Here is a 26017-nt window from a genome sequence, read left to right as displayed (position 1 = left end):
TCATTGGAATTTAAAGTACGATTCCTGAGCAGTATCCAGGCTGGGTGTCATTCAATTCTAGTATCAGGTGTGAATGCGGTTTACTGTAGCTGATGGCCCATTTGCTTCTCGTGTCTGAGCAGGTGAAGGAACGCTTCAGATGGCAATGGGCTTTTGGGTACTAAGAAGTCTGCCTGGCAGCAGTTGTTTTGCTCCCTAGGCTTTAACCTCGCCGTCCCCACCCTGGCTGAAATGTAAGTCACTTGATGTGGCTGCCAGTGGTCAAGGGAAAGGTGTTGTAGACTGCTCAGGGTGGGTTTGGGCTCCGTGTTTGTCTTCCTTGGGGAGGTGTGTCTGTGAAGACCCATAGCTCTCTGGGCACCACGTCCCAGGTGGGCAGCCTGCTCTGCTGGGTGCCGTGAACAGCGGCCAGACAGGAAAGGGTTGGTTGGTTGGTTGGTTTGAGGGCTGGGAGCCTGTTTGTAAGGGAAGAGGTAGAAGCGACATTGGAACTGTGGGGGAGAAGGGTTCTGAGTGGTGAGTGTTTCCTTCAGGTAAGTCCTGGGATGACCATGTCCATGGCCTGTTCCCTGTTTCTGTCACTGTGACGTTGCCTAATGTGTTGAATCAAAGGAAAGCCTATTCCTGCATTGTATTGCAACTTTTTTATAGTGATACTTTTTAAACACACTGTTTCAGTTTTTCAGATGGTGTTCCTGCAGATTCTGGGGAAGCTGCTAAGAATGCAGGTAGCACAGGTCAACTGGCAGCTGGTGAAACACAGTTGGAGGGCTCCCCTGCAGGTGGGCAACGATTCTTACTCTGGAATACTTACTATACTAATACCAGTGTGGGGTTCCAGCCTTTGGGAGATTTTAGGAAAGTCAGTACAACATGAATATCCGTACCTGGTTTAGAAGTGGTCATGTGATAGGAAATTCAGACTCTAAACAAGTAAAAAGTAGCACAGCGCCCTCTGCTTACCTGTCTTTGCTTGGGTGGGCTTCAGGTACACATCTGTACTTTGCCTCTTACCCTGCTTGTTTCAAAGCAGATTCCACATGAGGCATAGTATCCAAAAATTTATAGGTGTGATAACTTTCCCCATTAAGAAATCTTACATATTTGGACCCACGCCTTCGCTGTCCGAAAGTAAGTTGTGGATATCCCCTTTTCCCTAAAGTAATCTAATGCAATTCCTAAAATCTGGAATGCACACTTGGAGTCATTGTGCTGTTACCACAACCAGGAAACTCAGTGCCACGATCCAGGGTGCTGTGGCATGTGTATCTCCCTGCTGTCCTGGCCATTGCCCTTATCCCACACCACATCTGGGACCTGCTGGAGGGTCACACGCAGCGCTTGGTTGCATCTCTGTTCCAGCATCACTTCCCTGTGGTCGGCACGCCAGAGTGCTCCCTGGCCCACGCTTATCTCGTGGAACACCCTGTCTGGTTCTCTCCTCCTGATGGTTCAGGGTAGGCATGTTGAGGAGAGCCTCCCAGAGGTGACGTGGCCCAGTTGCCAGGTCAGGAGCCACGTGGTGCCAGCCTGGCCTTTGCTGGGGACCCAAGCTTGACGAGTTGTCGAGGTGAGCCTGTCAGGCTCTGTTGTCATGGCCCTTGGACCTGCGTGCACTCGTCTGTCCTCCTGATCGTCACACCCACTGATGGTCTTGCCGGATTGGAATGACTGGTGGCTGTCAAAGGACTCTTCCTCCTGCCTGCACACCACAGGCTGAAGAGCTCGCTTCCCTGGTGCCATTAACGTCGGCTCAGTGTGCTCTCATTTGCTGCCCTTTCCCTTGGTGTGTAGGTTGTCCTGTCTGGCCGCTTGAAGTTCTTTTGACGTGTCCCTGTGAGTGTTGAAGTGCCTCTGGCCTTGTAGCACAATGTGATGTTCCATTTTACCTTGAGCTTTCCTGCCCCATTCCTGGAATCCGCCATTTATCCAAGGAGCCGGTTCCTTTTAGTGGGGAAAGATAACCTAGAAACCCGGAAACAGGTACTTGGTGTCATTGTTTCTAGTCCCTTTTAGTGGACAGACAGATCTAGTGGAGATGTGTGTGTATATGTGTGTAGTGCTTGACGGATTATGCATGTGCAGTTTTATATATGCAAAATTACAGTAAGTACTCATGCACAATGTTTCATGTTAGTGGTTATATTAAAATTGGTTGGCAGGGGTGGTGGCACATGCCTGTAATCCCAGCAACTTGAGAGGCTGAGGCAGGAGGATTACAAATTTGAGGTCAGCCTCAGCAACTTAGGGAGGCCCTAAGCAACTCAACAAGATCCTGTCTCAAATTAATAAACAAAAGGACTGGGACTGTGGCTCAGTCGCTAAGTGCCCCTGGGTTTGATTCCTGGTAACAACAACAAATAAATAAGTGAATAAATTGAGTGGTTGGTATTTGACTTGCCCACATTCTGTGAGTGCTCCCAAGTGTACACCGCCTTAAGAGATGAATTTCTTTGTTGTGTTAAGAGGGAAATCATTCAACAAACATTGCAGTCTGTGCCATGAACCAGGTGCAAACTGCACTCCATGCTCATAGCTCAGTGAAGCACAGGTTCCACCCTGTGGGTATCTCGTTTGATTTTGGGGAAATGGGCATGTGAATACAAACCGCAGTGTAGGAATGTGGAAATAGTCATGGAGCAGGAAGGCCAGGGCATGTTCTGTGGAGGCTGGTACAAGAGAAGAAGGGCCTGCTCGTGGCACTAGTAGCAGGGCAGAGGGAACTGGCAGGCACAGTGCCCATATCCCCAGTTGAGAGATGGCTTTCCTGAACTAAGGAGTAAGCGAGCACACGTGGATGGGTCCTCTCTGGCTTGTGTTACATCCCTTTCCTTAGCTTATGGACACCACTGTGGGATTTGGGGAGCCTGCCAGGTAACCAAAGAGACTTTCTGAACTTTTCAATTGTGAGGTTCCAACTTAGCTACAGGCAAGAACCAGACACCTCAAGGCATCCCTGGCCACACACTCAGGTGTTAACAAAGGGTATCGTATGCTTCTAAAGTTAAGTTTAGCTAGCCAGGCATGGTGGCACACCTATAATCCCAGCAATTCTAGAGGCTGAGGCAGGAGGATCACAGGTTTGGGGCCAGCCTGCATAACTTAGCAACTCAGTCTTAGAATGAAAACAGGGTGGAGCGCAACTCAGTGGCCGAGCACCTGCCTAACATGTGCAGGGCCCTGGGTTCCATCCTAGCACTGCCAGAAAAAAATTTAACTTTTCAGAATGTGTTTTTAGGAAGTCACTTGCTGTGTTTGGAAATTAGTATCTTTGCAAAACTAAATAGATCTGTGTAGGTGATTTCTACTCTTGGCTATTCTGTATGGATGTGTTTTAAATACTGTGATCTTTTTCTGATTCTTAATAGAAAAGCTCACAGATCAGGTGATGCAGAACCCACAGGTCCTGGCAGCTCTGCAGGAACGACTTGACAATGTTTCTCACACTCCTTCCAGCTACATCGAAACGTAAGTACGCTGCTGGTAAGGTATGACCACTTGAAGCCACAGGATGAAGATGAAGCAGCCCTTTCCACTGCTTCAGAATAGGGATGAGTGCAAACCCAGGCTATGAGAACCAGGCACGGGGTCCTAAAATGAGCTTCCTGCCCTGTGCCTGGGTGCAGGTGGAGTTGTCTGCTGGGAAGTGCATAGTGCCATCCTGTGGCAGTGTAGAGAACTGCATCCTTCTCTGGCAGCGGAATGTGGTCTGGCTTCCCCTCATAAGCCTGTGGCCTGGTTGTGTTGCACAGTGAGAATGAAAAGAGAGCCTACCTGTCTACTTTCTGCAAGGGATGAGCCTCCCATCAGGCCAGGTTTTGACCTTGCAGGGTGTCCCCTCCTGTACATCAGTTCCCCACTTGACTGTAATAATGGGAGGGGACACTGGGGGTTTGCTTTGTCCCTTTAGAGGGTTCTCTGGGGATTACTTTGTGGGTAAGGCTCGTTTTGGTTTGATTTGGGTTTTCCTAGATTGATTGAACCCAGAACCTCATGGGTACTGGTCAAGGTTTTGCAAGGTATTTCTTACAGACTGAATTGGAGAGTCTTGAGAGTGAGTAATGCCTTTCAGCTTTCTGTCTTTGGAAACTGAACAAGCAGGTGGCATTCATTCACTGATAGGAGTTGCAGGCCTGGGGACAAGGTTTGGTGGGCACAGAATTGGTTCCACATCGGCCCACTGTATGAAGATACGAATGTGCTTCCACCAGGGCTGGCTTAACGCTTGAAGACCAGGTTCCAAGAACCAGCGATGAGGCCTGGGAATCTCTTTGTCCTCTTGATTATGGCCAAGGGCTTTTTACTTTAAATAGATGATTGGGGTCAAAAAAAGTTTTTCTTCTAATTTATAGGACTACTCCATACAAATGTTGTTTTTAAAAAAAAAAAAAAAAAAAAGAACAAAATGGAAAGGCAAAAAGCTCTTCTTGGTTAACCGTATTGAAAGAGGAGCTTTCCCATCGGTGAGTTCACAAGACCTGCACGTGACACTAGACAGTTCTGGACAGCGGGACTTACTAGCAGGCCATTTTGAGTCCTGATCAGCTTGTGCTCTTGCCAGAGCTTTGTTTTGTTCGCTTGTTTTTCAGTACTGGCAATTGACCTTAGGCCCTCACACTTGCTAGGCCAAGTGCTCTACCACTATGCTACATTCTCAACCTTCTGGTTTGGTTTGGTTTTGGTGGTACCAGGAGTTGAACTCAGGGACTCTACTACTGAGCCACATCCCAGCCCTTGTTATTTTTTATTTCGAGACACACTGAGGGTCTCCCTGGGTTGTTTAGGACCTCACTAAGTCCTAAGCCTGGCTTTAAACTTGGAATCCTCCTGGGTAGCTGAGATTACAGGTGTGTGCCACCAGTCCTGGTTTGTTTAGTTTTTCACATTTATAAACAGTGGTGTTATCTGTGCACTTCGCAGCATGGATGTGTGGTTATTTCATTAGGGTGCATTCGTGGCGGCATAATTACTGGATGCAAGGAGCATGTCCAGGCTCTCTCCAGCCCTTGAGAGAGAGGAGTCTCAGGCCAGTCTTGCTAAGGAGATGTTCTACCAGATGTCCGTGTTTTGTGTCATCTCCTGAGGTCGAGCCTTCCTTTTGGGCAGCTTGTTCTTCTTTGTGAATTACCCTTCCCCTCCTCCCTGGTCATCTTTTCTTTTGGCCTTTGTGTGCGTTTCTTAATGGCTTTGGGAGCTCTTCGCAGCACGGGGTGGGTTCCATACCCAGCTAGGCTTACTACCTGAGGCTGAGAAGCACGCCCCTGCTTGGCAGGCGTAGGGACGCCTCCTTCCACCCCTCTTCCAGTTTACCCAGAGCAGTCAAGAGGAGAATCAACGCGCTGAAGCAGCTCCAGGTGCGGTGTGCACACATAGAGGCCAAGTTCTACGAGGAGGTGCACGACCTGGAGAGGAAGTACGCAGCCCTGTACCAGCCGCTGTTTGACAAGGTGGGTGGCGCTCGTGGGCAGGCAGCTCTGCGGGGGTGGGCAGCGGGGCTGCTGACGCTCCTGATGGGGTTCTGTCTTCCCACAGAGGAGGGAGTTCATCACTGGCGACGTGGAGCCCACAGACGCAGAGTCGGAGTGGCACAGTGAAAACGAGGAGGAGGACAAGCTTGCTGTAAGGGTTTTGGAGACGAGGAGTGTAGTGTGTTCTGTAAGAAACAGGCCCTGCTTTGATGATGTTCAGTCTTCACTAAGGTTTTCCAGAGAAAAGTGCTGGCTGCAGGTGCTCCTTCACACTCAGGTTGGCCTGGTTGGGTCCCTGTGGCCAGTGGGCATAGCCTTTCCAGGGTCTGTGTGGCACTGTGTTGGAATAAAGGATTGGCCCAACAAGGAGCAGGCCCACCCCAGTGCAGTTCATGGTCCAGAGAAGCAAGGTCTGCAGGGGTGCTGCGTGCTATTTCCTCATCGCCGGAAGACGGTGTCAGGGGAGACCTCGTACACTCCCCTGCAAGTCCAGCTCAGCACGACTGCTTTACTTCTGGAGTGCTGGAGGTGGAACCAGAGCCCAACCTGTTAGAGGAGAGGCATGTCCTGCTCCTGGGCCACGCCCAGCGCACGCCAGCCTGACTCCATGTTTTTGAGACAAGTGTATTTCCCTTGTAACATTACGTTATTTTGAGGTGTGTGTTTTGGTAGCCACATGCGGTTCTGATCTTGTGAAAATGGGCAGAACCTGGCCTGGTTGGAGCTCTGACTGTGGATGACAGTCCATTCCTACAACCCAAGCACATCTGCCTTGGCCAGGGAACAGCCCTGTGAGGCTGTTCTCATGCTAGCCAGCCTTGGGACAGAGCACTCAGAGTTCACTGGCAACCTCCCTGGGTATCCCTGTTCCCTAGGGCCATGTTGTTAAAAGACCCCCGTCTGCACTGCCTGGTGCCCAACTGGTCACCACCCTGATGTTGTCCAGCACTTGCATACCCACATGTGTGCTGGGGGTCCACGTGATGGGCAGGTTCTCCATGCTGAAGGTACTGCTGCAGCAAAGGTGGTTTTTTTTTGTTTTTTGTTTTTTGGGTTTTTTTTACTTCAGCTTCCCTGTACCCATCCCATTTTAAACAGGTCGGTTCAGTCTGCTGGCGTTTGCCGCCTCTGGTTTCCCCCGTGACATCGCGTCATACGGGTGCTTCTGGATATGGTGGCGAGTGGTTTTTTTCCTTCCATGGTGTGGAGACACCAAGTTGGAAGGAAGACATTTCCAATCGAAGTTTATGCAGGACTGGAAGTACGTTCCACTAAACCTTCAAGCCACTTCATTATTTTGTTTTATGGTGACTATTGTGTTTTGCATCTTTATAGGGAGACATGAAAAATAAAGTGGTCATAGCTGAGAAAGCAGCGGCAGGAGAGCCAGATCCCAGAGGCATCCCGGAGTTCTGGTTCACCATCTTCAGAAATGTGGACATGCTCAGCGAGCTGGTGCAGGTGAGCGGCAGCTGCCTGGGGATGCCTGTTGGTCTGCACAGTGCTAGCCACGGTGTCACCTAGTGTCTGGGAAGGTGCTCTGTGGGGGCAAGGCTGGCAGCACAGGCTGAGTCTGACCCTGCGTGGGCCCCTCGGCTCCCAGGTTGAGGCTGTTCACCTGCTCTGAGCTGCAGGAGCTGAGGACAGGAGCCCTAGCGGCAGAGTCCGCCGGCCAGAGGAGTGCTTCGTGTGTCCACATGTCTCCTCCTCAGAGTGGTGTCGAGATGACCTGGTGGCCCTGTGACTGAGTTGCAGAGCAAGTTGCTAGTGTTTTCCGGCCTTTGGAAAGCATCTTACTTACACCTTCCTGTGGTGGAAGAGTCAACAGTGAGAGGGCAGCATTTGCTTTCCCTGAGACAAGTCACAGAATCGAGTCCTGCCGAGCCTTCCTGGCTGACCAGCTGCAGTTACAGAAGTGGCTCGTGCACTGCAGGCTCTGGACAGCTGCAGCTCTGCCGTGGGGTCAGTGCTTCTGCCAGGGCACGGCCACCTTGTGGCCCACACAGGGTTTCATGGTACTTGGTGCTGACCCTCTCCTCCAGCCAGACTTGGGAAAGGTGGAAAGAGCAGCTCATTTCTCACTTCCAGGCAGGGAGGCATCTGAAGTGGAACAGCCTTGGTTTTCCTGATCTGAGCTTCCTTTTTGTATGAAAAGATGGAATTAAAAGAAGACTGAACCCTACTTCTAAGAATGCTACGAGACAGAAGTTTGGAAAGATTGCGTATCTACCAGAGCTGCGTTTTTACCTGGTTGTGTTATGTGTCAGACTCACCTGGGCCCCCTCTGAAACTGCTTGACATCATCAGTGCCTCTCCACTGCCCCCAAATCAGCAAAGCTCTTTAGGTGCTTTTGATCTGTTGATGTTTTGGTCCTCTGGGTGGAACCCAGGACTTCCAGCATGCTAGGCAAGCATTCTGCCACTGAGCTGTACCCCCAGCCCTAAAGGTGCTTTTCAGTAGCTGTTCACGTGACTTTAATGTACTCCAAGGATTAAAATTTCCATTTGCAGCAGGGCACAGTATGATCCCAACCTGGGAGGCTGAGGCAGGAGGATCACAAGTTCCAGTAAGGCCGAGCAATCGTGTGGAACCCTGTCTCGAAATAAAACGAAAAGGGCTTGGGTGCATCTCAGTGATGAAATTACCCGGGTTCAACCCCCATTACCCCCGCCCCCCCAAAAAAAAAACCCAAAGCAAAAAGCACGTCATGGGGCCTGGGGTTGGCCTGTGCTGCTGGGTGAGACACCTCAGAACAAGGCTGAGTAGATGGTGGGGCGTCCTGTGTGTGTGTGGCAGCGCCACGTGGTTTTAGGGACCCAGGGGCACATGCTTCAGTGGCAGGTGTCTGCTGCGTTTTCAAGAGCCACCAACCGCCGTGCTGTGTTTCTCACTTGCTGTGTGCACCTGTTCCTCTTAGTTCACGTGAGATCCAAGGGTGGGTTCCTGTGTACTTCTGTTCTGTACTTGGGATCGCCAGCATCGATTGCTGCAGGTGGAACTGTGCCTGCCGTGTGGGCGTCCTGTGCCCTAGGCCACTCCCAGGGGCCTGGTGACTGAAGGAGTGAAACATGATGCTAGTGTTGTGAATTTGGGGGACAGTAGTGTTGTCAGTTTGGACGATGTGGACACTTGTGTTGCAGTGGAGCTGGCTGCTGTTCCAGGTGGCAGTGTGCAGGGCAGAGCCTGGTGGCCTGGGTTTGGCATTGAAGATGTGGCCACCTTCAAAACTGTGGAGCATTATTTGTTTAAAGACTTATGAGGTATCTTTTTACTGTTGCTGGCTTTTGTTGGTGTTCTGTAACATCACAAGAACTTAAAATTGGGAAGTTGGCAGTTAACCAGAGTCACTTGCTGAATGTTAGTGGAACATGGAGGCCCTGGCCCCGCACAGGCTTCAGGATGGAGAAATTGCTCTTGCTGGCACACCTCTTGACGCTGCAGGTCAGGGCTCACGTTCACTTGTAAGAGTGCACAGTCATGTGAGTTTTAAGTTCTTGCAGGTTGGACTGCAGACACACTTTGCTGTGGATTTAGGGTCTTTACTGCCACAGGTGAGAGAGGGATCGCCAGGGCCAGCAGTGTGGGTTAGTGACACTGGTCCTCTGTGGTGGCAGGTGGCACCTGAGAGCAGGCAGGTACCAGAGGTACTGTCTTGTGGCCGGCATTGACAGTCACCGTTGTGCCAGGCCAGAGAGAGATGGTCCCTGATTCTTGCACATTGTTGTTGCCCTCACTGTTGGAAGCAGATGTGGCTGGCTCCTGGAGGCGGGTCCTGGGGGGTTCCAGAGGGTCAGCATCCTCGGGCGTGCATGTAGGCATGGCATTGCCTGCTAGGCCTTGTTTTTTAAAAACCCGTTGGAATTGTTTTCTCTTTTTCATTAGGAATATGATGAACCAATCTTGAAACACCTGCAGGACATTAAGGTGAAGTTTTCAGACCCTGGCCAGCCTATGGTGAGTACCAGCTGAGCTCTGGTTGCCTGTGGGACCTGGAGTTGGGAGCAGGAAGGCTAGACGCTGTTGCCCATTGCCAGGCAGCTCTGAGAGGGTTGTTCACCAGGGTCAGGCTCATTGCTCACTGAGCACTGGCATTGGAGTCTGACCTTGGCGAGTGGATGTGTTGCGTGGGCCGTGTCCTGCCCTGTGGCATTGTGATACACAGCTCATTGGGGTTCAAGACCAGCCTGGGCCGTGTAGTGAGGCTTCACCTCAAAAGGAAAATGAAGGGTGGGGGTTGCATGCACAGGTGAGAGCACCTGCACGGAGGCCCCGGGTCTGTGGAGAAGCCTGTCAGTGTAGGCTGACCGTGACTGTGGTGCAGCCGGAAGGTATTCTGCTCTGGTGTCACAAAACCTCTCCAAAGTGGCGTGTGCCTGCCAGTGAGGAAGACCGGCTGGACTTAGGCCAGCCTGCCTCCGTCAGCCACCTGGTGCTCCCGGCTGCACTGTTCGTAACCCGCCAGCCTGGCTGTAACTGGTGGGTTCCATTCCAGTGCCACAGCATCTCCAGCGACACATGACTGACTGACCGGTGGCTTTCAGTTTCAGGTCTTGGAGACAGTGTTTAGGAGACGCTGTGGGTTAGGATCTTGGGAGCCGGGGACCCGGCTGGTCTCTCTGGCCTGCTTGCCTTCCGTGACTCCTCCCGTATGGCGTGCAGGCCTCTACGGTTTTGAGGCTCGTGTTTCCTCTTGGCTCTTCTCTCTTGATTTCGGTTCTTCCAGATCCATTTGACGTTTTCCCTTTGGGTCAATTCTCTTCGTCTGACCTGTGCTCTCAGTGGACACCTGCTTGGTGACTGCTGGGTCCCTCTTCCTCCTTTCTTGACATCTTGTCCTCCACCCCACAGGGCTGATAGACTAGAACTTGGTGCAGGCCTGTCCCCTCTGCTGCTCCTCTCGCCTCCCCTATTATAAGCCAGCTGTGCTTTTTAGGGAGCACATGGAAAGCAGAGTCTCCTTCCCAGCCACGTCCGCAGCTCTGCATTTCCCCACGGCCTCTCCTTTTAGAAGTCATGCGTGGGTCAAGAACTAAGGCGTAGGCCACAACCACCTGGCTGGGAAGCGTGTGTGCTCTGGCCACTGGTTTTGCGTGACCTTTCCCAGGCATGCCAGCCCTCCCTGGTCAGCTGCAACTCCCAGTTGAGGCTCCTTCGGTGTGATGAGGTGGAAGGGTGGCCACCAGCTGCTCCTGCCCTCCATGGGAAGCATCTGATTTTTCTGTCCTTTAATGTTGGTGGCAGCTGGGCAGGGCAGCCCACCTTTGGGCCTCTTCTCTCGAGTGGTCGGGCAGTGCCTTCAGTTCACCCCAGCTGTCCCAGAGTTACTCTTGACTAAGCAAAGGCAGCAGGGTGAGAAAAGTAGGAAAATAGGAAGAAATGTGGTGTAGAGGGATGTGACAGAGGGCAGTGAGGGGTGCAGTGCCACCTGTGCAGAGGGCCCGTGGCGGGGACCAGAGGCAGGCCGTGCTGGCAGCGGGGGCGCCTCCTCAGCCAGGACTTGCTGCGCCCTCTCTTGCAGTCCTGGGAGGCACCAGGACCTGGCGCATGCTGGGAAGCCCCTCTCCCACCTGCATCGCCCACCCTATCATGGGGGTGGGGATTTGGTTTCCTCGGGTGCCGCGGTTCCTGCCACTGCTGCCTGCCTTCCCCCAGCCAGTGATTTTGCCGTCACTGCATTGAAGGGGCAGTACTTTGGGCTAGCACTTTGCCAGGACCAGGCTCCATTCTGAGTGATCTGGTGTCAGTGGGGCTTGAGTGACAGTCTGCGTGTCACCGTGTCCAGCCAGATGGTTGCCTCAAGCAGACAGAATTCCTGGAAATGGATTCTTGGGTTTGGGTCAGGGAATGGGCTTTTTACCCAACATCTTGATACTGCTGTGGTTCCTCCTGAGCCTGTGTGTCCCCTAGGAGTCGGCCCAGGGTCCTAGAAGGGCACTGTTTTTCAGCTCTGGCTGGTGGGTGAGTGTGTCCTTTGGCTGGCCTTGGTCTTCCAGACCTTTCTGTGCACACCTCTGCTGGCCTGTTTCCTTCAGGTCTGCGAGTGCTTCACAAGTGGCCTGTGCTGTCCTCCTGCACATGGTGCTCTCCTGCCAGCAGAGCAGCGTGGTGTTGCTGCCCATGTCCTGCACTAGTCTGCACACCAGAGCCCTCTCCCTGGGGGTGGATTTTACATGGTGCTTACTGAGTTTCTGCTTCAGTCTTTTGTGTTAGAGTTCCACTTTGAGCCCAACGACTACTTCACCAACCCAGTCCTGACGAAAACGTACAAGATGAAGTCAGAGCCCGACAAGGCCGACCCCTTTTCCTTCGAAGGTCCCGAAATAGTGGACTGCGATGGGTAAGAAAAGGCCTTCCCAACTTTTCTTCTTGAAACAAAAGCAGGTGGTGGTTTTGGAATTTTATGCAAAAAGATAGTAGGAATGATTTGCAAAGTTTTGTATCTGCCTAAACACCCAGGAAAGATTTAAATGCAATAGTGTTGAGGGTTGGGCGTGTGCGTGCAGATGTGGAGCGGATGGGATAGGAGGCGTGCCTTGTGGTTCTGTGCCATTTGAATGCAGGGGCTTGGATTTTTTAGATCACGACGTTTGAAGTTCTGTTTGGGAAGGCAGGTACAGGGATTGAACCCAGGGTGCTCTGCCACTGAGCTATACCTCCAGCCCTTTTTTTTTTTAATAACTTATTTTGAGACAGAGTCTCACTAGTTTGCTGAGGCCTCAACAACAATTCTCCTGCATTGGCTTCCCTAGCAACTGGGATTTAGAGGCATGCCCTTCAGTTTAGCTCGGCATGGTGGTTCATTCTCCAGTAAAAAAGACAGTGGGAAAAAGAGAAAATGACTATTTGTTAAATGAATAAGTCCGTGCAGATTAGTATTGAACTAGTAATTGCTTTGGAAATTGACAGCGTGTCTGCTCTTTTGCTTAGGTTGATTTCCTCTGTAGACCACCAAGGACAGAATTTAGCTTAGACTTAACTCCTCTTGGTAGATTTGACTGCTTGGGAAATTGTTCTATTCTTGAATTAAAACACTTGCCCCTTATACGTTAGAAGCAGGTATTTGTTGATGGAAATCTCCCCACGTAAGTAATTTGGGGCTTTGTAAAATACCAGTAGGTGTGAGGTGATGAGGAACGGTGGCTGCAAGGCAAGGCCCTCGTGTGATGGCCTGGCCTTCCAAATGTGCTCTTGCATAGGTGACGCAGCTCCCACCAGGGTCACCTGCATGCAGGGAGATGGAGAGGCAGAGGGAGGCACCCCAGGTCCTGTGTTCCTCACTGGTTGTCAGCTGTGATCGTGGTCGCCTGTTGTCTGTCAGCTTAGGGCTCTTAATGCAGGTGTATGAGAGGGTGACTCCACGTGTGCTCCTGGCTCGGGAGCAGCAGAGGACAGTTTCCTGTTGTGCAGACTTGACGAGGCTTTGTCACAGAAAACACTTCCCACTCGATCTGGGACATCTTGGGGAATGAGTGCCATTGTGTTTTCAGAATCTCAGGCTTGGTGGCAGCAGCACGGTCACGTCCCCCAGCCCTGGCCCTGAGCCTGGTGCTGCCTGGGTGCCTTATGTCAGCTCTCTCCCGAATCCTCCCCTGCAGGTGCACCATCGACTGGAAGAAAGGAAGAAACGTCACGGTCAAGACCATCAAGAAGAAGCAGAAGCACAAGGGGCGGGGCACCGTCAGGACCATCACTAAGCAAGTCCCTAATGAGTCATTTTTCAACTTCTTCAACCCTCTGAAAGGTCCGTTGGTTGGCTGTCGGCTCTGCGCCTGTGTGCAGTGGTGTGTGCCGCGGAGCGTCCCCAGCTGTCTCAGCAGGGAGTGGCGGCCATGCCCCAGGTTGTGCTGGTCCCCAGGCGAGCATTCCGGTCAGGGCGCTGGGACAGTGGGGGTAGGAATGCCATCAACAAGGAAAGGACAGGCCTTTTCTCACCTCTGCCTGGCTGGTGGCTGCATCTTGGGGAAGCCAAAAGGAGCACCTGTGCCTCTGCTGCTTCTGGGACGCCCCTGCTCGCTGCTGGTCCCCCCACCTCAGGCAGAAGTGTAGCTTTCCCCTTCTGGCGCCAACTCCTGTGGGCACACGGTGTGTTAGTGTGTGTGGTGCCAGGGCTCCTGCATCAGCACCTGCTTGGCTCGTTTGCTGGAGGGGTTGGTTTTTGGTACTGGGGGTTCTGCCCTGGGGCATTTTACCACTGAGCTACATTCCAGTCCTTTTTGTGCTTTGAGATAGGGTCTCACCGAGTTGCCTGGGCTGGCCTGGGCCTTGCCATCCTCCTGCTTCGACCTCCCAAGTTGCTGAGGCGGCAGGGCGGGGCCCCTGCGCCTGGCTGCACATAGTTCTTCAGGGCACCAGTTAAATCCCTTTGTGGTGTGAATGCACTGTGTGGCCTGTCTGCTTTCCTCCTAGTGACCCCTTAGACTGCCCTGCTTTTCTGAACTTTGGCCTTTTCTGGTGGGGTCTGCAGATGTGTGGGCAGCAGCCCATGACTGGGCAGAGCAGATGGGCCTGAGGCAGCTTCGGAAGTGGGTGAGCTGGTGCAGGTACCCTCAGGCTGCCAAGCACCTGTTCTATGTCCACTGAGCTTTCTCCTCTGGGTTTTAAAACTGGTCGTTAGTGTAATGCAGGTTTGTTTTGCCTTTTCTTTTTCCAGCCTCAGGGGATGGAGAATCACTGGTAAGATTTGTGTGGTCTGAAGTCTTAATTTCCTGAGTGAGTGCTGCCCTTTCTAATCTGTTCCCATTCCCTGGGGCCCTGGGGTTCAGGTGGAGTCCTCACACTGGGGGTGGGAGCAGTGTGTTCTGCACATCAGCTTCAGGCCAGATGCATGTCTGGCAGTCCAGCCCATCCCCCCTGGGGCTCTGATGTCCTTTACTCTGAATCCTGTGGGCTGGGAAGGAGCCACAGGCCCACTTTGAGTGGCTTTTATATGTGGCAGCCATCAATCAGCAGTGCAGAAATTTGGTGTTTGAAGTGCAGTAAACCAAAAGGGAGGGAATTGAGCCCGCGTGCTCATCCCACTGAAATGAGCTAACGGGTTGGTTTTGCCCTCAGGATGAAGATTCCGAGTTCACGTTAGCTTCCGACTTTGAGATTGGACACTTCTTCCGTGAGCGGATAGTGCCCCGGGCTGTGCTCTACTTCACTGGGGAGGCCATCGAGGATGACGACAATGTGTGTGGCTGGGGACGGGTGGGTGGGCTGGGCTGCCTGGGGCACCTGGCCTCTGTGGGTGCGCGTGGAGGGAAGGCCTGCAAGCCTCGGATGTGCACAGCACCCTGACAAGCTGCATGGGCCTTGCTGTTCTCCTGTGTCAGGGAAGCGGATGGGAGAAGGGGACTCGGGAGGAGCTGCAGGGAAAGCAGGTGTCCGAGGCCGTCAACCCCAGTCACCTGTTCAGCCTGCATACTGACGCCCCACAGTGTCCCATGGAAGGCTACTTTCAGGGAGGTCTGATCACCCCAAGTGGTTATTGGCAGTGGACTGATTCTAGCTGGGGCAAAGCATCAGAGACTCAGCTCCCACAGGCAGGCCCTGAGCTTTGCTAGTGAACCATTGGCTATGGCCTCGCACTGTGCCCACGTTGTCCCAGTGGTGATCGAGACCCGGGTCGCTCTGAGTTGTCTTGGTCCCCGGGATGGTTGGCTCTGCAGCTCTGCTCTCTGCCCTGTGCTCAGACTTGCTCCCTCCTGAGGTTTGCTTAGGTTTCGTGTGGTGGGCAGGAGCTCAGCAGGAGCAGGGGCCTGACCTGCTTCTCACCCTCCCTGTGTGCTGAGGCTGCTCTGACCGTGGCAGGATGACAGGCCCATCTCGTGTCAGTTGGAGGTGGCTGACGGGTCAGGGCACGTGAACACCCAGCTCAGTATTGGGTCCCTCAGGCCCAGAGCAGCTGCGGAAGTGCACATCTGGCCCCTAGTGGCTACTTACAGGTCCTGACCAGCACTTTCCCAGTAGAGCTTTCCCTGGACGTGGAGCTGTGCTGCTCTGTCCAGTGTGGCTGAACTGACACAGGTGTCACTGTTTGAGGCCTTGAAATGTGACTTGTGGCCGAGGAGCTAATGTTTATTTAATGGAAGTGTAAGGCCCAGTAGTCCTCCTGGTGGTCATTGGAAAGCTCTCTGCATATCGGGTTTCCCGCCTCTTGAGCACATGCCCGTGGATTTAAAAGGCCCTGCAGGCAGTGTGTGCACTGCTGCTCAGGTTAGGAGCACCAGCTCCTGCCCAGCTCCTTAGGCGAGTCCTTCTTGCCCTTTAGTTGTGTGACCTCTGCCTCAGTGTCCTTCTCTGTAAAAGGAACATGGCAGTGACGCCCCTCGTGTGTCAGACATTTGGGTTTTAGCAGGTGCTGTGTAGGAAGTCTCTTGGGATGTTAGGTGCAGGAGGGAGTAGCAGTGGGTGCTCGGTCGGATGGGCTCCTCAGGGCCCCACCAGAGTATCCACTAGGCTGGTTTCCCGGAGCTGAGGCTGGTACCTGGACCTCAAGGAACAGGTGCATGAAGTTTCTCACATGTGGCTTTCTAAAGTCTAAGGCTTTAAGGGTCTCCCCCACTGCCACTTAGGAAGCAGGAGGAGGAGCGTCACTCTGCAGCCAGATCCTTCAGCTGCTGTGCAGTGCCAGAGGCCTGTGGCTCTGGGCTCATACTGAGAGTGGCCTCGAGGAGGGATATCTGTGCCTGAGAAGCCCAGCACATTCCAGGTGCCCTGCCTCTGCGGCCCACAGTGATAGGTTGCGTTAGCCTTTGCCGCTGTTTTGTGTGGAGCTTGAATCTGAGTCTGACCAGCCATGAGTTGGATGGAGGTCAAATTGACCAAAACCAACTGGCCGGGGCAGAGGTCCTCTTTTAACTCACTATGGAGATTAAACCCCAAGGGCTTATTACGTTGCCATCTGGTAAAGGTCTCTCCTCCCCTTGTGTGAGGTATAAAATGATACCAAACTTCTTGTATCTGACAAGTTACGCTGCAGATTGTTTAGCTCATCACTCTGCAGACATTTTTCCTGCCTGCTCTGCAGCCTGTGGACAGCTGTGGGAGCTGCGCCCAGCATGCCCTTGCTGGTGGCTCCCTGGGGTCCTTGCCTGTCCTTCCCTCTCATTTTGAGTGAATTTCAGTTTCCCACATCCCATGAGAATGCAGAGCTCATAAGCACACGGCCCCTCTGCAAGCTGGTGGTGTGTCCCCGAGCCCACAGCAGCTTCACATCTGCCTCCAGAGCACTGTGCTGCAGCTGGGCGTCTGCTGTCTAGGCTGGACTGGTGGGGGTCTCGTGGAGCTGGTATCTAGGGCAGCGTGACCGTGGTTTTCCTAACCTAAAAAGACTTTCCGTTTTCTCCCTCCAGTTTGAAGAAGGCGAGGAAGGAGAGGAGGAGGTAAGGAACCCGGGCAGGAAGTGAGATCGTGGGCCACACTTCCTTTGACCCAGCAGTTGGCTTGTGAAGGTGTGCTTAGGTTGGCTTAGAGAAGTCCCTTGTTAGGCATCATCCGCCTTTTAGAAGTGTGTTCATTTCAGGGCTGTCTGAGGAGGAGCTGCCCTAATGGGCTTGTGGCTCGGGAGGAGCACGCCCCTCCTGAAGCAGAGGGCTGCTTTTGTGTTTCTGGATAGTGGGCTCTGCGAGAAGTTACGTCCAGCCTTCAGCTAACCTTCTCAGCCGAGTCCCACTCCCTTTCACACAGGAATTGGAAGGTGACGAGGAGGGAGAGGAGGAGGACGACGCCGAGGTTAACCCCAAGGTCAGTCACCGGGGCTCCCTGCGCCTGGGCTGGTGTGCTGTGCCCTGCTTGGAGGCAGTGGTGTGTGCAGTGATGTGTGTAGCTTCCTACCGAGAACTTAAAACATGTCAGGAAAAGACCTGGAAGAGGAACGATTGGGACCCTTGGGGCAGAGCTTAGGGCCAGGTGTTCGGGAGAGCGCCTCCAGGCCTTCCCGCGGCCGCGCCCTCCCTGCGCAGGCTCCATCGCAGCGCAGCCTTCGCCTCCAGGTCCTGCTTCTAGGAGTGACCCTGCCGACCGGCCGTCCACTCGTGTGCGTTCAGGAGAGCTGGAGGAGGGGACCAGGCTGCTGAGGCTGACAGGGGGTGGCGGGAGCACAGGCATCATTGTGACTGCTTGGGCCAAGGATGTTGAGAGGACCTCCCGGGCGCCTTAGAGGTGCCTCAGACGATCCCAAGTAAATGAGAAAGTCCACCAAGGAGAACAGGTCTAGAAGGAAAGCAGTGAGCAGCTCTGGTTGGCCTGGGCCTGTGTCTCGTGTGGCCTTGGCGAGCTGCGCTGGTGCAGGCTGAGCTGCAGCACCTCCGAGCACAGGGTGGGCTGTGGGCTCTGCTGGCACCTGGCGTTTCTGTGGTTGTCCAACCAGCTGTCCTTCCCTGTCTGCTGTTTGCCTGGAGGCATGTGCACTAGAAGCCGAGGGTGTGGGCCACATGGGCAGGTGCGCATGCGCACAGTGGGTCCCTCAGGAGGGTGAGAAGGGCTTTTCAGAAATGAGCCTTACAGGTGCAACTCAGCAAGCCTGGGGTCGCCCCTCCCTTAAAGGTCGCCCTGGGTGGGGGCCCCAGGCTGTGTGCTCAGCGTGTGGAGGTGGGCAAGAGCTGGCGGCCCCCAGGCGTAGTCGACTTTTGGCTGCCCGTGGGTGTGTGGGGGCCCAGGCAGGCGTGTGCCTGTGGGCTGAGTGAGCAGGGTAGGCCTGGCGTGGGTGGAGGAGGGACCTGAGACGCCCGCCAGGTCCACACCCTCGGCCCCTAGCCTGTGTGGTGCTTGCCTCACTCTTGTTTGCAGGCTCTGTTCCTCCACTTCTTTTTTTTTCCCGTGTTGTATGTCCTCCCTTCTGTCCCTTCCCTGCCTATTTCTGAAGAAGCGTCTCCCAGGTGGCCCTAGGTGGTTGGCATAGAGCAAGTCCCGTGCCGACCTCTGCAGCCTTGGATTTGCTGCCCAGGGTGGGTGTGGCTGATGGGCTCTCCACCACATCCCTGAGTTGTCACGCTGTCCTTGGTCACGGTGTCCTGTCTCATGTGCACCTCTCCAGGGTGTCTGCAAGGCCAGGATGGGGGGTGCTGGTGTGGGGGGCTAGGCTCCGGAACCGGGCTCCGCTGCGCTGGAGCTGCTCACGCTCGTGTGCACAGCCCTGTTGTACTGAGAACCGAGGCTGCTCCCTCCTGGGTAACTTTGTGCTTTTCGTTTTCTTTATGCTGACGGTTCCTTTCAATTTTTTCCCATTTAGGTGTAATTTTTCTCTGTTAATCATTCATACGTTCCTAGGTAAGGTGGAATCCGTTCGTACCTAACTCCAAACTGCTGGTCTGTACTTTGGCCTGTGTGGTGCTTGGACTTGGGGGACACAGAAAGTCACCATCCTGGCATACTTGGTGTGCTGTAGGGCACCACCAGGCTTCCCACGGAGAGTGCTTACACAGGGCCCTTGGCTGGACATGGAAGCCAACAGACAAAAGCTAGATCTGGTGTCTTTCTGAGCCAGGATTTCCTACTGCTGTCCAGGAGGGGGACAAATGGAGGCCGGGAGGTCAGCATCTAGCAGAATGGTCCTGATACACTTACTGTCCCCAGCGTACTGTTATGGAGACGGGTCAGATGCTGAACCAGTTGTAGATAGGAGTGAACCACCGTGGGCATTGGGAGCTGCCCACAGCTATGTTTAACCAGGCAGCTCCCTTGGCCACCACGGCAGTGGCAGTGGGGTTGGCAGAGACCCTTGCCACTTACCAGACCCTCCCCAGAGGAAGAAGGAAGGCAGGAGCAGGCAGTGCCAGGAGAAGTGCCATGCAGAGCCCTGCCCGCTGGGGTGGGCAGTCCTGGTGTCCCAGGAGCCTGGTGTCTTGTGAAGGCTTGCCTCAGCACTGGGACCCGGCCCGGCAGTAACCTGAAGCCAGGCCGAGGGCATGTTGTCCATAGGGTTCAGCCTCATCCCCCGAGGGGCCCGTGGCCCGTCCCTGGTGCAGCTGGTGTAATCAGTGTGTTGGTGGCCTGACTGGACTCCCAGAAGCCCAGCTGCAGGAGTCCTGTGGCGGGCAGGGTCTAGTCGGGTGGCTGCCTTTTAGAAGGCCGGCTCCCCGCTGAGCGGTCCTGTTGCGCTGCGGGAGCCAGCTCTGATTAGAGCAGGGACACGCAGGTGCTGGGGGTGTGCAGGCGTGGAGGCCAGGTTCAGTCCCCAGTCCCCAAAACCCGAAAAAGCAGATGGACATGCAGGACCCTCAGGGAGGTGTGTCACGTGCACCCAGAGTTGTTGCTGCCCAGCTGTGGGACTGGGTGCTGTGAGGCCCCACAGCCCAGCAGGGGTGGGTTGCAGGCTTCCTCGTGTCCAGAGGGGAGGCAGCCCCTGGAGGCCAGGGGCCCAGCACCAGCAGGCCCTCTGTTGGCCTCCCTCAGAACAGTCGTCTGCAACCAAGCCCACTTGTGGGGTTTGTGTGTTCTTTGGGGTTCTTTTGGTGCAGGGGATGGGACCCAGGTTTTCACATACTTTTTTTTTTTTTTTTTTTTTTTTTTTTTTAATGGTACCAGGGGATTGAACCCAGGGACACTTCAGCACTGAGCCGCATCCCCAGCTCTTTTTGAGACAGGATCTCACCAAATTACCCAGGCTGACCTCAACTTTGAAATTCTTCTGCCTCAGCCTCTGGGTTGCTGGAAGCACAGGGTGCTCGCCACGCCTGGCCTAAGCAGGCACTCCTAACCACCTGGCTACACTCCCTGCCTTGGTTTTATTTGAGACAAGTAGATGCTCCATTTTGGTTGAAATAGGTGCACCGTAGGCTGAGTGGCCCAGGATGTAGAGACGTGGAGACCCACCCCTGGAGCCCAGTTCTCCCTGCAGATCCTCTTGAATGGCTTCCTTCTCTCTTTTATTTTCGGTGCCTGAGGTAGAGCCCGGGGCCTTCGGCTTGCTGGCAGGAGCGCTGCCCCCAGCCACCCCAGCCCTGGTTTCTGCTTCTAGCCGCTTCCCCCCCGGCAGCACCCATGCCCTGGCTGCAGCTGCACAGAGCACCCGCACCTCCCCAGTCTCAAGGCTGCGGCTCAGACTTGTCCACTGTGTTGGGCCACCTCTGGGCTTAGCCTCCATAGTCAGACTGACAGCACTCAGTTGCATCTTTTTGGCCTGGATGTTTGGCTGGGCTCCTTGGGCAGCCTGCTTGGCAGCTGAGGCTCAGGCAGGGTGGCCTACCCCCTAGAGCTGCCTGTCACTGTGCTGGGCAGAGAATTGGAGGGTGGGTTCCAGTTCAGATCAGGTACTGAGATTCTTCCTTGTGTTTCTACACATCCTTTATATGTACTTTTTACCCTTTGACTTCTCAAAGCGTGAACCTATAACCCCGACTTAGTAGATAGTCTTACCTTTGGTGTTTTTTAGCATTTTGGTTTGGTTTGGGTGGTACTGGGTATTGAGCCCAGAGACGCTTTACTACTAAGCTCTATATCCCAGCCCTCTTTATTTTTTCTTTTAAAACAGGGTTTCTGTAAGTAGCCCAGACTGGCCTTTAACTTGTCATCCTCCTGCCTCAGCCTCCCAAGGGACTGGGATTACAGGCATGACCACCACCACAGACATTCCTTTGAACCATACGGCACAGGCCGCTCTTAGACTCTGAAGGCTTGCCAAATTGCAGTCAGAGTTACAGATGGATAACTTTCCTAGCTCAGAAGTGGTAGCATGAGATCAGCATTCCTTGGGCTGTTGCTCACCTCTACGCTGGATTCCCAGGGTCCTGCTTGTGGCTTGGGGGGTGTGACGAGTGAAGGTGACCTGCCCTCGGAGCGGGAGGTGCTTCCTGGTGCCTGTACAGAGGCAGAGCTTCCCGCCTGCTGAGACCGCTGGGGTGGGCACAGCCCTTACTGGTGACAGCCCCTCACCGTCCGTCGCTGCACTGCAGGCTGCTGGAGCGTGCCTCTTCCCAGCCGGGGAAGAGCAACCCTCTAACAGGGGCCGTCATGCTGAGCCTCATCGCCGGGGCTGCAGCCGCAAGGACTGCTGGATGAGTAGCATGTGCAGGGCCTAAAGCCACTGCTGCTGTACAGGGGCACAGCTGCCCCCTGGCAGCTGAGGCGAACCCTGTGCAGATGATCGATCTGTGGCCCTTGGGAGACCCTCTCGTCTAATCCAGCGTGAGAACAGCACAAATGTGTCTCTAAGACCAAAAGAAGCCAGACTCAGGGGCCACACCTGCTATCTCAGCAACTGGGAGACTGAGGCAGGAAGATGGCACGTTCCAGGCTAGCCTGGGGTACTTAGGTCCTGTCTCAAAAAAGAAGAGGGGTGGGGTGTACTCAGTGGTGGATTGCCCCTGGGTTCAGTCCCCAGCATCAGAGGGAGAAAAAGTCGTCCCGCTGTGACGTCTGGGGAGTCGGCTTCCTGTGACGTCACTCAGGAGTCCCTTTGCAGCAGCCGCTCTTGTCAGCGGTGAGCTCCTGAGTCTTGGTCATGTGGGTTGGAGACACTTGGTGAGGGACATGGCTTTGGTCTCTGCAGTCCTCTCTTCTCTACTTGCAGAAAGAATCCAGCCAGCCGGCAGAGTGCAAGCAGCAGTGAGAGACTGCGCGGGTGGCGCCCATGGACGCTGTCAGGACAGGCCTGGTCCTCTGCAGCACGTGGACAGTGCTCACAACATCTTAACGCGCTTTCAAGTGCATGACTCTTGACTTTTCCTTTTTCCTCCTTATTTTGCTTAACTTGTACGGTGGCAACAGGACGCACTTCCGGAACCCGAGGTTTGGCTCTGGCACCCGTGGCCCTGTGCTTTCCTAGGCCTGCCCTGTGGGCCGCAGACCATGAGGGTGGAGCGGCTGGAGGGCCTGCGGTGCCTCGGGCCTCCTTTGATCCGAGGAACCTCCTTGTTGCCCCCAGCGAGCCTGCTCAGAGCTGCGAGCCCCGGCACCCAGCTCAGTTAGCGTGTTCTGCGTCGTAGTCTCCTGGGGTTGGGTGGGTGTGGCACGCCTCCGAGGTAGGAGCTAGGGCCAGCCTCGTGTTTATTTATTCACTGATGCTCGGAGGACTTGGAGCTCGCACTGTCCCTCGTCCTTAGTTGGTGGCTTGACCGGAGGGCGTGCCAGCAGCAGCACTGCTTCCTGCCACGCTGCTGAGGGCAGGAGCTGGTTCTGGGACACAGGTTCTGGTGCTGCTGCCGGTGCGGGCGGCAGCCAGAGGGCCGGGTTCCTCCTCCCCCGCTCCGGCGTGGACTGGGCAGCAGTGGAAGTCATGTCTTGCTTTTTCAGTAACCCCCCTGCACCCCACCACTCATCCTGTCTTAAAGCCCTGGTGTGGTTGACCAGTCGGCAGCTGGTGTGAGGTTTCCGAGTATGTGGTGGTGCTGGCCTCTGGCAGCCGGGGACAGCCGGTCCACACCGTGACCAGGCGTGTAGAGTGCGCAGCCTTACCTGATCACACGTTTGTACCTGAATACGGTGTTTTCAATTTGTACAGAATAGTTAGAGTATTCTATTAAAGTCGTGAAACACGAAGCCAGGGCTGTGGGTCTTCCTCCGTGGTGTGCGCCCACTGCCCCCTGCTGGCCACAGGGCCCTGCGCTGTGCTGCAGCCTGCCGCCCCGCCCCGCCCCTCCCCGCAGGCCTCTTCTACCGGGAGAAAGGCTTAACAAACGGCTCCTCCTCGCTCTGTGGGTCCAGACTCATCCAGGAGGGAAGCTTCCCTGCGAAGCCCATGTTTGACGCTCTCTCTCCCTGGTGCTCTGCTGATGTCTCCCTAATGAGAGGGGAGGAATTCCAGCCGGCAGCACCTGTGGTGCAGGCTCTTGCTTAGTGGCCTGAGCACGGGAATCCTGGCCCCAACCCAGATGAGGCCACGGCCAAGCGAAGATGGGCTCTTCACATGGCTAGCTGGTTGCTGCCCCTTGCAGCTGCCCCCCAACTTGCTTTTAGTATGCCCCTGGAGAGGGAGAGCCAGGGCGTCCACGGCACCCCCTCGTCGTCCCCCTCCCATGAAGTACTCACTCAGGGTAGCGTGGCCTCATTTGGCCTCCTTTGGGACGGGCCACATCCCAGAAGACAGACCTGCACGCGGACCCTTCTGCTCTGTGGCTGGAGTGCTCTTGGGAAAGGCCTCATGAACTCTGGGTGTTGCCCACACTCCCTGGTGGCCCAGGGTGGTCGAGTCTCACTGGGACAGGTCTTCACTGAACAAAAAATCCATTTCCCCTGAGCACTTGAACTGAGTCTGCTTATGAATACGTTCATGGGTAAATTTCAGGATCAGAAACAATTGCACAAGGTGATGTGCCCGGCTGGTTTTCAGGGAATTGATGGGCATAGTGGCAGTGCTAGGGAGGCAGCCCTGCTGGCCCGCTGTGGGCACTCCACAGGCCTGGCCCCTCCAGCTCCCGAGCGTGCACATCCACTGGCCACACTCGGGCTCTCGGGAGACGCTCAACCTCACAGGCTTGGGGTAGGGAGAAGCTGCCTGAAGCCTTAGACTGGCAGTGGGTCGCAGGGTGTCGGGCAGTGCCGGCCCCGCCGAGGAGACGCTGGTGGGTCTGTGCACGTGAAGATGGGCCCCTGTGGGGGAGCGGGGCAGATTGGAGCAGGAGGGGCCTCCTGCATGGCAGGCCCCAGCAGCAGGCCAGGCAGGTTCTGTGATGTCCTGGTGCCCTGGGTGCTGCTGCAGTGCCATCTCTGATGTGCACCAGGGGGGCAGTGAGGGAACGCCCCATCGTGAACTGCTTGCCTCTGGCCGCCAGTCAGGAAGCCCTCCACAATGGCCTAGAGGTGTGCACGTTTTCTGAGCCCTACAGGGTGCTGCCCCCCTGGGTATGCTGCACAGCTGGGTTTCTGCATTGCACTGTCCATCCAGCCTCAGACAGGGACTCGGGTGCCCCAGTAATTCCAAGAGCTACTCCTTCTATGGGAGGCCCCTGCTGGAGACCCCATGAAGCCGTGTGAGACCGGGTCCCACCCAGTGTGCATGTACTGCCTGCTCCCCAGGGTCACAGAAAGGGACCCAGGTAGTACCAGCCTCTGCTTACTCAGAGACCTGGTGAGTGTAGCACAGTGGTCGCCACAATCCCTCCCAGCAGGTGCAGGATCCTGTTGGAGGTACCCGGGAGGCAGGGCTGCTCAGGACCCCCAGTTCTGCCTATCTGCCCGATGTTTCTCAAGGGCCTCCCTTCCCAGGACGTCAGTCTGCCCCACATTCCCCTAGCTGCCACCCCCTGGAAGCGCTGTCCCTCAGGCCTGGCTCTCCTGGGTCACGGGTGCAAGCAGTGGGGCCCACGGGAATAGCCTGGGAGCACTGAGCAGTGGGGACAGGATGCCCCAGCCAGCAGAGCCACCCGAGGGGCTCCGTGAGAGAAGACCCAGGAGCTGCCTGGAGTGGGGGGTCCTAGGGACTTGGGTGTGACATCTGTCCCTCTGCAGACCTTGTGCACTATAGCCCTGTCCGCACCTGCCGAGTAGGCCAAGGACACGTTGCCGCCGGCTCCCCAGCTCAGTGGGGGTGTGTCTGTGAGGCTGTCCTACCCTGTGGCCCATCTGCTGTATGGGCTGTGGCCTGTTTACCTGGTACAGAGGTCCCGCAGAGGCCTGACCCCTGAACGCCCCTGCTGCTCCTGGTACCCCATGCCCTAAAGGTCCCAGGAGGCCAGGCCCACTGACCTGGCCCTCTACCACCCATTGCTCATCAGAATGGCCAGATTTGGCCCCAGTGGCCCCAGCCCCCTCTTGCCAGGGTCTGAGCTTGCTCTGAGGTGGGAATCGGGGATGAGTGCAATGCCAAGAGGGAACAGCTGGGGGCAGGCCTCGTGGACCCTCAGGCCTCACCCGTCTTGCCCAGACAGCCTGGGTGGTGGTGCTAACCTCGGGCCGCCCTCCCCAACTCGTTAGGCTCAGTCCTCCTGGGCTCGGGGAGTTGAGATACCAGGACAGGGATGGGAGAAAGGCCTCTCCACCTCCTCTAGCCCCAGCATCTGGGGGAGCCCTGAGCCTGGACAGAACACAGTCCCCAGTGCGGGCCATCCTTGATGGCTTGCCGCCAGCCAGGCCGCGCAGCTGCTCTCAGTGTGGACTTCGGCCCTCGCCTGCAGGCCCTAAGGAGCCCCCAGCACCTGCCTGTGGGGTGAGACACCGCCCACCCTGCCTGTAGCACCCTCATGGGGTGTCCCAAGCTGTAGGTTTCACTCTCGGGACAGCCACCAGGAGACCAGCAGACGGGGGCTCTGGGAAGTTGGCACACCATCCCCTGGAGTTGCTGTAGTGTTCTGGCGCACTGAGAGCCACTGTGCTGGAGCCCACCGGCTGCAGGACAGCCTCCTCAGTCACCTGCTGAGACCACGTCACCTTGGTGTGCTCAGCTGAGCCATGGAGCTGTCACCTCTGCCAGTCACCACTGCTTGGCCATGCTGACGTGGCCCTCTGGGGAGGGCGGTGGCCAGATGTAACTTCCATGGCAACCCTGCACAGGTGCCCAGAGCGGGCACTTCCAGGCTCTTCTAGGAGTCGGGTGCTGGCCAGCTTCACTCCTGGACCCCAGCATCTGCCTCCAAAAAGTGGGGAGACTCCCGGCAGGGCCAGGGCTGCCCCAGCTGCCCTCCCATCCAGG

At 55.4% G+C, this 26017-nt stretch overlaps 1 protein-coding gene and 1 long non-coding RNA gene across 5 annotated transcripts in view; one reads left to right on the top strand and one right to left on the bottom strand.

The window, feature by feature from the left end:
- The window catches only part of NAP1L4 (nucleosome assembly protein 1 like 4), a 31992-nt gene extending 9063 nt beyond the window's left edge, over positions 1-22929 (top strand). For 3 of the 4 annotated variants that reach the window (XM_079104954.1, XM_079104957.1, XM_079104955.1), the window contains exons 3-15: positions 679-782; positions 3369-3468; positions 5306-5447; positions 5533-5619; positions 6804-6929; positions 9352-9423; positions 11667-11806; positions 13065-13210; positions 14120-14142; positions 14521-14640; positions 16806-16835; positions 17140-17196; positions 21962-22929. In XM_079104954.1, the coding sequence (XP_078961080.1) occupies positions 679-782; positions 3369-3468; positions 5306-5447; positions 5533-5619; positions 6804-6929; positions 9352-9423; positions 11667-11806; positions 13065-13210; positions 14120-14142; positions 14521-14640; positions 16806-16835; positions 17140-17196; positions 21962-22000 (1186 nt within the window). In that variant the 3' untranslated portion in view covers positions 22001-22929. Of the gene's footprint in view, positions 1-678; positions 783-3368; positions 3469-5305; positions 5448-5532; positions 5620-6803; positions 6930-9351; positions 9424-11666; positions 11807-13064; positions 13211-14119; positions 14143-14520; positions 14641-16805; positions 16836-17139; positions 17197-18682; positions 18721-21961 lie in introns of all 4 variants that reach the window. The other variant, XM_079104956.1, reaches the window with a different exon arrangement.
- On the bottom strand, positions 20037-21368 carry LOC306640627. The gene is made up of 2 exons (XR_013757838.1): positions 20659-21368; positions 20037-20589 (listed from the first exon to the last, which is right to left on the bottom strand). It is a non-coding gene; the product is annotated as an uncharacterized lncRNA (long non-coding RNA).
- Positions 22930-26017: the final 3088 nt, after the last annotated feature.

Source organism: Sciurus vulgaris (assembly GCF_902686455.1).
Source record: "Sciurus vulgaris genome assembly, chromosome: 11".
In the NCBI taxonomy this organism is placed as follows: domain Eukaryota; kingdom Metazoa; phylum Chordata; class Mammalia; order Rodentia; family Sciuridae; genus Sciurus; species Sciurus vulgaris.
This window is presented reverse-complemented; position numbering and strand designations above follow the sequence as displayed.